This window comes from Sus scrofa, chromosome 4, assembly GCF_054392235.1.
Source record: "Sus scrofa isolate SSC_HxYL_T2T_F1_AM1 chromosome 4, Sscrofa_HxYL_maternal_Yorkshire_Landrace_v2.0, whole genome shotgun sequence".
NCBI classification, from domain to species: domain Eukaryota; kingdom Metazoa; phylum Chordata; class Mammalia; order Artiodactyla; family Suidae; genus Sus; species Sus scrofa.
The window spans coordinates 93,824,575-93,835,137 of NC_139386.1; the positions used below are offsets into that span (position 1 = coordinate 93,824,575).

Below are 10,563 nucleotides of genomic sequence, written 5' to 3' on the forward strand. Positions count from 1 at the left end.
AGTTCCCTTCGTGGCTCAGTGGTTAACGAACCCGACTAGGATCCATGAGGATGCAGGTTCGAACACTGACATCTCTCAGAGTGTTAGAGATCTGGCTGTAGGTCTGATTCGACCCCTTAGCCTGGGAACTTCCATGGGACGGCTCTAAAAGAAAAAAGAAAAAAAAAAAAGATTCATTCTACCTTCTGGGCAGTTCACTCCCTGATCACTGTCTCCTTGCTCACCCTTCTCCCTGCCTCTGTCCTGTCCTCTTGATGCTTCCCCACCTTCTTTCCCTGGCAGCTCACTCAGTTCCCTCTGCCTTGGAAACCAGCCTCTAGGGGCAGAGGGCATTATGAGGGATCCTTGAGAAAAGGGAGGCTGTGGGAGGCAGTGGGAGCAAGAATTCTCCTGGGACCATGATCCTTTCTTTGCGTGTTGGCCAGGCCCTTTCCCTGACTTCCTACCCCTCCTGGGGCTCTGTCCCACCAAAGAGAGACAGCCAAGAGACTGTGGGGTTTGGGAAAAGGCTATGTCATCAGCTGGCCCAGTGCCCATGATCCATCCGGCTGGGTAAGTTCCACTTTTTTAAAAAAAAAAAAAAAAAAAAAAAAAACTAGGATATTTGGGAAGCAATGAGACACAGGACTCCTGGCTGAATGGCTTATAGCTCAGCCAATCAATCGTAGCGGCTCGGGATGCTTAAAAGAGCTGGCGCGGAGAGAGGCTGGGAAGAACCCACAGGGAGATTCACAGACACATAGACACGGGAGAGAGAGGAGGAGAGAGACAGAGACAAAGGCACGGCGGAAGGAGGCAGAGAGAGGGCAGGCACAGAAGCGAAGCCAGACCGAGCCTGAGAGAGTGCAGAGGCAGAGACTAGAGAAGCTGCAGAAACAGGCAGGGAGAGACAAAGATCCCGGAGAGGACAGTGTGGGAGGAGAGTTTGGAGGAACCAGACCACCAGGCACCTCTCCTAAGCCTAAGGGCCAAGTTTTCTCCATCTTCTCCGAAGGTCCCCAGCCCCTCTGAAAACTCTGCCTCTGACCTTGGCATGAGTCCGAGCCCCCAGGCTGCAGAGAGAAGCTTTCCAAAGCCGGGGCGGGGAGGACTTGGTGCCCAGACGGCCTCAGTCCCTCCCAGCTGCAGCACCAGTGCCATGTCCCGGACGGACTCGCATCCCGGGAGGGGCTTGGCGGGGTGCTGGCGGTGGGGAAGCCAGCCCCGCCTGCTGCTCCCCACTGTGCCCATCTCCAGGCTGCTGTGGCTGCTTCTGCTACTGCTGGCCTCCCTCCTGCCCTCAGCCTGGCCGGCCAGCCCCCTCCCCCGGGAGGAGGAGATCGTGTTTCCAGAGAAGCTCAATGGCAGCGTCTTTCCTGGTTTGGGCGCCCCTGCCAGGTTGTTGTACCGCTTGCCAGCCTTTGGGGAGGTGCTACTACTAGAGCTGGAGCAGGACCCCGGCGTGCGGGTCGAGGGACTGACGGTGCAATACCTGGGCCAGGCGCCTGAGCTGCTGGGTGGGGCAGAGCCGGGTACCTACCTCACCGGCACCATCAACGGAGATCCGGAGTCTGTGGCATCTCTTCACTGGGACGGGGGATCTCTGTTAGGGGTGCTGCAGTATCGGGGGACCGAACTCCACATCCAGCCCCTGGAAGGAGGCACCCCTAACTCTGCCGGGGGGCCTGGCGCTCACATTCTACGCCGGAAGAGTCCCGCCAGTGGCCAGGGTCCCATGTGCAACGTCAAGGCTCCTCCTGGGAACCTCAGCTCCAGCCCCCGAAGGGCCAAGGTAGGCAGCCCTGGAGTCTGTGTCCTGCAGTGTCCTCCTGCCATGTCTGTCCTACTGACCCCTATTCACTTTCTCTCCACCCCCTTCCACTTCTGGCCATACTGCTGCTTCCCTCCCTTCTGCCTGCCTCTTCTTTTTCCACTAGCCTCCTTTCCTGGGAAGATTCTGGATTTTCCCTGCCCTAACCCTTCTGGCCAGACTGCCGCTGATCCCAAGGGGTGGGGTTCCCAGAGGTAGGTCAGAAACTCTATGGTGGGAATGACTGCTCCCTCTCCCCACTCCGCCCCTGCCTGGCCATGGCATCCTACTGGCACAGTCCCCAACAATGAGGCCCGCCTAACAGCTCCTTGGCCTTGACTCTTTTCTGGGCCCCAAATTTGATTTTCGCCCGCACCATAAGCTAAAGGAGTGAGGGTTGAAGCCCAAGGGATTGGTCTCTGGCTTCTGACACTGCCTTCAAAGTTGTTCTGGCAAACTGCAAACTAGGGCAAAAGTGGACATGGGAGAAAAGGCATCCTGAACCCCCTCCTGGTCAGTCCCCTTCCTACACCGTGGACTGGCTGCAAGGCTGCCCGAGGCTCCATCCTTTCCTCCCTCCCACCCCCAGTCTCCCCCCTTCTTCCCTTCCTTCTTCCCTCCCTCTCTAGCTTTAATCCAGACCAGACGCTCCCTCCACACCCGCCACGCTGAGATCTGGCCCTGGCCCTAGCTGCTGACTGAATTGTTCCTCCAACCACACAGGGCAGACACGTTGCAGCCCAGCCCTCTAGCCCCAGTCCTGCAGGCCCCAGCCACACTCAGGCCTGGGGGACCCCAAAGTCCCTCCCAGAGGCAGTCCCAGCTGTTTTTCACCTCTGGGGCCCACACGGCCCTGGGACGTGGCATCCCTGTCCCCTCCCCTTCTCAGAACCCACAGATGCTTTCTCAGAGTTACCAGAAAAGCTCTGGGATTTGGAGTGGAGGGGAAGGCCCAACTAAGACCCATCAGTAATCCCATGGGATATGTGTGGCCCAGCTGGCTCTGCTGAGTTCCAGACCCAGGAAGTAAGGGAGGGGAGAAGTGATCCATGGGTCTGGGAGGCTACTTCAGGATCCTCCTCCCCTTTTTTCCTCTCCAGCGCTTTGCTTCACTGAGTAGATTTGTGGAGACCCTGGTGGTGGCAGATGACAAGATGGTGGCATTTCACGGGGCAGGGCTAAAGCGCTACCTGCTGACAGTTATGGCAGCAGCGGCCAAGGCCTTCAAGCATCCAAGCATCCGCAACCCTGTCAACCTGGTGGTGACTCGGCTAGTGATTCTGGGCCCAGGTGAGGAAGGACCCCAAGTAGGGCCCAGTGCCGCCCAGACCCTGCGCAGCTTCTGTGCCTGGCAGCGAGGACTCAACACCCCCAAGGACTCGGACCCTGACCACTTTGACACAGCCATTCTGTTTACCCGTCAGGTGAGGCCTCACTCAGCACCTCAGGCCATGCACTGCACCACCCTGGGAAGCACCACTGCATAGACTGTGATGTCAGTGGTGCTCCCGAAATTGTTCAACATGGTACCTGGCCCCGGCCACACTGCCAGTGCTGTCTGGGCCCTGACAGTGCTGCCTATGCAGTGCCCAGGTCCCCGCTAATCTGGATCTCAGCCCAGTGGACCTTGGTGTCTTGGTTCCTCATGTATTGTCTATGATCCCTCTCCACAGGACCTGTGTGGGGTCTCTACTTGTGACACTCTGGGCATGGCTGACGTGGGTACTGTGTGTGACCCAGCTCGGAGCTGTGCTATCGTAGAGGATGATGGGCTCCAATCAGCCTTCACTGCTGCTCATGAACTGGGTAAGGTGGGCGTGGGGTCGTGGGGCACCTGTGATGGGTGAAAGAGGTGTCAGGGTGTGAGTGAGGTGAGAGGGCAGTGAGCTCACCAGGGTGCAAATGGAAGTCACGAGGCATTTGTTTCCTTCTCCCCAGGCCAAAGCTGGGGCCATTGATTACCCTTTTCTGCTCTGGATGCAGATAAATGTTTAGATTTTTCTATTAAATGAGATAGTGTGTGGGAATCTACTGTGAACTCTGTGTGTTTGGAGGGGAGTGGCACGATATCAAAGGAGATTATTCACAAGAGTCAGTGGTAGAAGATAGAATCAGGATTGGGAGCCTCGGCTCTAAGGAAAAGTGGGCAGGGAGGGGCCCTGAGTGTCTTACAGGGGGAGGGGAGACAGAGCAATGGGGACTATGTATTGAGGAGCTCTCAGAGCGCCAGAAAAGGGTTGGGGGGCAGAGTGGGCTGGGGAATAGATCTGACCATCCATAGCTGAACCAGGTTCATGATGGCTCCGCAGCCCCCTGAGGGCATAGGGACTGGACCCTTAGATCCTAACAGGGCCTCTGCTCCCACAGGCCATGTCTTCAACATGCTCCATGACAACTCAAAGCCCTGTGTTGGTCTGAATGGGCCTGGGGGCACCTCTCGCCATGTCATGGCTCCTGTGATGGCTCATGTGGATCCTGAAGAGCCCTGGTCCCCCTGCAGTGCCCGCTTCATCACTGACTTCCTGGACAATGGCTATGGTAAGCAGATGGCACTCCCCTAACCCTGTGCAGGGCTCAGTTCCTGCCCCCATGGTACTTTCTCTTCTGCCGCATTCTGCATGGGCCAAATTTACTCCCTCCAGTGTGCCTCCTCTGCAGTGTGGGACAGGGTGAGAAATGCTACTGTCTTTGTGTGGTTCCCACTTCCTCTCAGAATAAATAGCACAGCTCCAGGAGGCAAGTTTTGGCTCAACAGGATTAGAACTGACTTCTAAGGGCCAGAACTGTCCAACACTGGAATGGGCTAGCTGTGAAGGAGGTGACTGCCTTGTCACCTGGGCTGTGCAGGCCCAGCAGATGACTACCACTGGGCAGGGTTGTTGATGAGAAGCTGACTCAAGAATTCTGTAGTTGGTTAGAATAGGTAGGAAGATCTAGTGCTTTGAGTTCCTATCCTAATCGTGTTCTTCAGATGTGTGTAGGTGTTTGTGAGTAAGCTGCTTCCTTACTGTGTAGCTGATCTATAAAATAGGCAGTATTTTATAGTAACATTAACCATCTCACAGGTGTTGGTCATGATTAAAAGAGATACAATTGGTCAAGCATTTAGTCAGTGCTCATCACAAGATAAGCTTCCAGGAGTTCCTGCTGTGGCACAACAGGTTATGCACCCGACTAATAGCCATGAGGATACAGGTTCTATCCCTGGCCTCACTCAGTGTGTTAAAGATCCGGCATTGCCATGAGCTGTGGTGAAGGTCACAGACCGTCTCAAATCTGGCCATGGCTGTGGCTATGGCACAGGCCAGCAGCTGCAGCTCCAATTCAACCCCTAGTCTGGGAACTTCATATGCTACAGGTGCAGCCCTAAAAAGACAAACAAAAAAACAACAACAAAAAAAAACTAATAAATTGTAGCTGCTATTTTATTTATTTGTTTGTTTGTTTGTGCTTTTTGTTTGTTTGTTTTGTTTTGTTTTTGTCCTTTATTTTAGGGCCAAACCCGAGGCATATGGAGGTTCCCAGGCTAGGGGTCAAATCGGAGAGGCAGCTGCCAGCCTACACCACAGCCACAGCAACACCAGATCCCAGCCGCTTCTGTGACCTACAACCACAACTCCCAGGAACGCAGATCTCCAACTCACTGGGCAAGGCCAAGGATCGAACCCTCATTCTCACGGATGCTAGTCAGATTTGTTTCCACTGAGCCATGACAGGAACTACCAGTAGCTGCTATTTAAAGTTTCTTCAAGTTCTAGGCTTTGGAATTTAGAATCTAGGAAGCCCTGGGAGCCCAAGCTTTCAGCTGATGATCAGCTGGCACCTTTTCAACCTATTGCTGACTTCATACCCCTACTTCCTTCCCAGGGCACTGTCTCTTAGACAAGCCAGAGGCTCCCCTGCATCTGCCTGTGACTTTCCCTGGCAAGGACTATGATGCTGACCGCCAGTGCCAGCTGACCTTTGGGCCTGACTCACGTCATTGTCCACAGCTGCCGCCACCCTGTGCTGCCCTCTGGTGCTCTGGCCATCTCAATGGCCACGCCATGTGCCAGACCAAGCATTCACCCTGGGCCGATGGTACCCCCTGTGGGCCCTCACAGGCCTGTATGGGTGGTCGCTGCCTCCATGTGGACCAGCTCCAGGATTTCAATGTGAGATCCCAGGGCAGGGATGGGGAAGAGGGCCTGGGGGACTGGGGACTGGCCCTGAGCCCAAGAAAGTATATTTATCCCACTTTTCTGTTCTGTCCTTCTACAGATCCCACAGGCTGGTGGCTGGGGTCCCTGGGGGTCATGGGGTGACTGCTCTCGGAGCTGTGGGGGTGGTGTCCAGTTCTCTTCCCGGGACTGCACTCGGCCCATCCCCCGGAATGGTGGCAAGTACTGTGAGGGCCGCCGCACCCGCTTCCGTTCCTGCAACACCCAAGACTGCCCAACTGGCTCAGGTGAGGAATGGGAGCCCTTGGGATGGATCAGTAGAATAGAAAGGATTGTCCCTTGAGTTCAGAGACCAAGGAGGTGTTGAGTCCCTGCTGTTGAGAGAAGCGACTTTACCCTCAGGAAAGTGACAGGCCAAGTCTGTGAGGGAGAGAGAGGCCTGGCCATCTGGAGGTCTAAGAGGCTAGCTGGAGGGGCTGGTGGGGCAGCGTAAAGAGAGAGGGCCTCTCTGACTGTTCATTTTAACCCTACAGCACTGACCTTCCGTGAAGAGCAGTGTGCTGCCTACAACCACCGCACGGATCTCTTCAAGAACTTCCCAGGGCCCATGGACTGGGTGCCTCGCTACACGGGTGTGGCCCCCCGGGACCAGTGCAAACTCACTTGCCAGGCCCGGGCACTCGGCTACTATTATGTGCTGGAGCCACGGGTGAGGACCAGGATGCCCCCGCCCCCCGGGCCCTGTCTAGGCTCACATGCTCCCCAACAGGCCCTTTCCTCTCTGATGGCAAAGTTCCAAAACAGCCCCATGGCTGGCTTTCCCACAGCCATGCCCAGGGGTCCATTCAGACATCTCTGTCCATAGTTATTTGGGAAACCAGCCCTGGGCTCCGGATAAGTTGCCAATGAGGCAACAACTCTAGCCTGTCCCATTTCCCTTGTTTTCTTTTCCTCTCTCCCCATCTTCCAGTACTCCATTTTGTGAGAATGGAAGCACACACAGTCTTGGGGCATATCTTTTGACCCCCTTCCCAGGGGCTCCTCTGTCAAATTACAGAAGTGGCCTCACTGAGCTCATGGCTGGCCAGTCCCTCACTGAATAGGCCTCTGGAATCTGTGATGTCCCTGCACGCCACTGCCCCACTGCCATCTCTGTGACAGGGCCCTAGGTTGAGGCTGAAGAAGGAAGAACAAGCCTAGCAGTCTGTCCTCCCTGCCCCCATTCTGGGGAGAATTCCTAAAGGTTGGCTGCCCTCTAGCGTCCAGCTTGGTCAGTGCTACCAAGTATTACAAAGGTTTAGGGCTTGGTATCTGGAACTGAGAGCTGCTTGGCAGCTGTGTAACCTTTGGGCAAGCTCCCGACCTTTCTAAACCTTAGTGTTCCATCGCTATAGACCTCAAATAATGGTTATGAGACTTATATAGCACTTAACACAGTGCCTAATTCATAGTGAGTGCTCTGAAAATGATGGGTTGATTATCTTGATTACCATCCTTCATGGTGGCTGGGGTTCCCGCCACACTCCATCCATATCCCCTCCCTCGCCCAACTTTCCCGGCATCCCCTCCCTGCTGGGTTGTGGGCCTTGTTTAGCTTACCAGTTCCTTTTGACTCAGGAAGATCATTTCATCACTCCTTTTCTTCTCCTCAGGTGGTTGATGGGACCCCCTGTTCCCCAGACAGCTCCTCAGTCTGTGTCCAGGGCCGCTGTATCCATGCTGGCTGTGACCGCGTCATTGGCTCCAAAAAGAAGTTTGACAAGTGCATGGTGTGCGGTGGGGATGGTTCTAGCTGCAGCAAGCAGTCTGGCTCCTTTAAAAAATTCAGGTTCATCCACTATTTTTTTTTCCTCCTCTCACCCTCCTGGACACTATTCTGGGCCCTGGGGATACAGAGGTGAACTCAACGCTGTTTCTCCTCTCAAAGAGCTTACTTACAGTCAAGTGGAGGAGACAGACAAGTAAGCAGTTACAGCAGTGTCCCTTTTCAGAGATATCAGCCTGGGCTGCTGTGAGGGTCCCTGTGGGCATCAGGGAAGGCTTCCCTAGGAAGTGACCTCCTTCCTGGAGGAAGAGTAGGATTTGGACAGGTACCAATGAGGCAGGGCTTAGAAGGGTGCCCCAATAAAGGGGCAGGAGTGTAATTTAGGTCCAGAGAGAAGAGAAAGAAGGACACATTTACATGCAGCTCAGAGCCAGGCTGGACAACTCACATAGGTCCAGGGAGGCAAGCATCTGCATACCCGTACACACATGCAATTATGCAAACACAGCTCAGAAAGGCTGAGAGGATTCAGGAAGATGCTGAGTTCTCCTCCACTCCTTCCACACAGGTACGGATACAACGATGTGGTCACCATCCCGGCGGGGGCCACCCACATCCTAGTGCGCCAGCAGGGGACCCAGGGTCCCCGGAGCCTCTACCTGGCCCTGAAGCTCCCAGATGGCTCCTACGCCCTCAATGGTGAATACACATTGATCCCCTCCGCCACAGATGTCGTACTGCCGGGGGCAGTCAGCCTGCGCTACAGCGGGGCCACGGCAGCCTCTGAGACGCTGTCAGGTCACGGGCCCCTGGCGCAGCCCTTAACGCTGCAGGTCCTAGTGGCTGGCAACCCCCAGAACACACGCCTCCGATACAGCTTCTTCGTGCCCCGACCAGCTCCTTCAACGCCACGTTCTACTCCCCGGGACTGGCTACAGCGAAAGGCACAGATTCTGGAGATCCTTCGGCGGCGCTCCTGGGCAGGCAGGAAATAACCTCATCATCCCGGCTGCCCTTTCTGGGCACCCGGGCCTCGGACTTAGCAGAGGGAGAATGAGGGGCTCTGCGGCTCCCTCAGGCCAAGATGCAATGGCGAGGGGCTGGGAGGGCGAGCTCTGCCCCTCCTCTCTGCCTTAATGCGCAGGCTGGCCCTGCCCTGGTTTCCTGCCCTGGATGGCAGTGATGGGTGGTGGATGGAAGGGGCTGGGAGGCAGTCCCCTACCTAAACTGCCCCCTCTGCCCTGCGGGTCACAGGAGGGAGGGGGAAGGCAGGGTGGGCCCCGGTTGTATTTATTTGGTATTTATTCACTTTTATTTAGCACCAGGGAAGGGGATAAGGGCTAGGGTCCTGGAGTACCTGTCCCCCTGCTCTCATAGCCCTCACCCTGGCTAGGAAATCCAGGGTGGTGGTGATAGTGTGTGTTTGTGTGTGAGAAAATGTGTATGTGTGTGTGTGTGTGTGTGTGTGTGTGAGGTTCATCCTGCCCAGCTTTCCTCTCCCTAAATTTTATCTTTTGGGAAAGGAAGAGTCAAGGGTAGGATGGGCCTTCAGGGAGTAAGGGATTATCATATTTTTTAAAATATAAATTCTGCTATTTATGTGCTCCTTTTGGAGTCGGACTGATGTGGGTTGCACCCTGGCTCCACATCTCTGAACATTAGTTTCCTCGTTTGACAATAATAATACCTCCCTTGGAACTTTGTTGTAACGATTAAATAATGTAAATAAAGAACTAGCAATAATGCCTAGCACTTGGTAAGTGCTCAACAAATGTCAGCTGCTATCAGTTATTGTTCTGTCTACCTCCACTGTCCATGGAGGCTGCAGTGCACTTGAAGGTGAAGATCTGCATCAGTGGTGCTTGCCTTTACCCCCAGGCTCCATTCCTTTGGTTGGCAGAACCCTAGTCTGGATTCCGAAGGACTATCAGAGACAGGACAATTCTTTCTCTGATCTCTGGAGGCTCCCAACCTCATGGAGACGTAATAAACATGTGGCTACAAGAACTGACAAGCACACAAAGGTTAAAGATAATAAGAACAGGATTTCCCATCGTGGTGCAGCAGAAATGAATCTGACTAGGAACCATGAGGTTGTGGGTTCGATCCCTGGCCTCACTCAGTGGGTTAAGGATCTGGCATGCGGTGGCTGTGGCGTAGGCTGGCGGCTACAGCTCTCATTAGACACCCAGGCTGGGAACCTCTATATGCCATGGGTACGGCCCTAAAAAGACAAAAAAATAATAATAAGAAGAACAGCCACATCAATATAAACAAGTGCTTAGTAATGAGAGTGCTAGTTGCAGGGGTTCAGGGAGAGCTGTTACAAAAAGAGCATGGGGGTGGGAGCTGATGGGCTTGAATCTGAGTTGGGGTTCAGCATCTTACTAGCTGTTAGCGTTTGGTAAGTCACCAATGCTGAGCCTTAGGTGGCTTGTGTGTAAGAAGGCTAAAAACACCTGTTCACAGGGTTGTTCTGAATAAATGTTACAATATTTTCAAAATAGTGAAGGATGCACCCGTGTGAGAGATTACCTTTATGACTACAGAGTGACTGGTGCGAGATCCCCAGAATCAACCAGTGTAAACCCAGTAGACTTCTCTGAAGATAAGAAGTTAGAATGGAATTTAATAAGAGGAGTAGGAGTAGGGGATAGTCAGGAGGACAAAAAGAAGGCATGGAGAAGGAGCTGAGATGAGAGGGAGGCCAGTTGTTCAGTGGTGGCAGAGTATCTGAAGGGCAATAGGGTACTAGAAACAGTTCTGCTTTTCCTTCTGAGCAGGTGGGTGACTTTGCTTAAGAAAGAACTTGGGCACTCCTGTGTTGTTATGGAGGGAATATGGTTGGA

At 54.2% G+C, this 10,563-nt stretch overlaps 1 protein-coding gene across 1 annotated transcript; it reads left to right on the forward strand.

Annotated features, from left to right (window-relative positions):
• Positions 1-709: 709 nt before the first annotated feature.
• ADAMTS4 (ADAM metallopeptidase with thrombospondin type 1 motif 4) lies at positions 710-9,486 on the forward strand. The gene is made up of 9 exons (XM_003481414.5): positions 710-1,771; positions 2,890-3,213; positions 3,463-3,595; positions 4,157-4,327; positions 5,657-5,943; positions 6,050-6,236; positions 6,483-6,658; positions 7,602-7,777; positions 8,283-9,486. Exons 1-9 carry the CDS (start codon positions 1,034-1,036, stop codon positions 8,707-8,709), a joined length of 2,619 nt encoding a protein of 872 aa, XP_003481462.3. The 5' UTR covers positions 710-1,033; the 3' UTR covers positions 8,710-9,486.
• The last annotated feature ends 1,077 nt before the right edge of the window (positions 9,487-10,563 follow it).

Coding starts and splice junctions, on each gene's coding strand:
- ADAMTS4 (XM_003481414.5), top strand. CDS start 1,034: ATGAGTCCGAGCCCCCAGGCTGCAGAGAGAAGCTTTCCAAAGCCGGGG. Junction 1,772..2,889: donor CCAGCCCCCGAAGGGCCAAG/GTAGGCAGCCCT, acceptor TTTCCTCTCCAG/CGCTTTGCTTCACTGAGTAG. Junction 6,659..7,601: donor ATTATGTGCTGGAGCCACGG/GTGAGGACCAGG, acceptor TCTTCTCCTCAG/GTGGTTGATGGGACCCCCTG.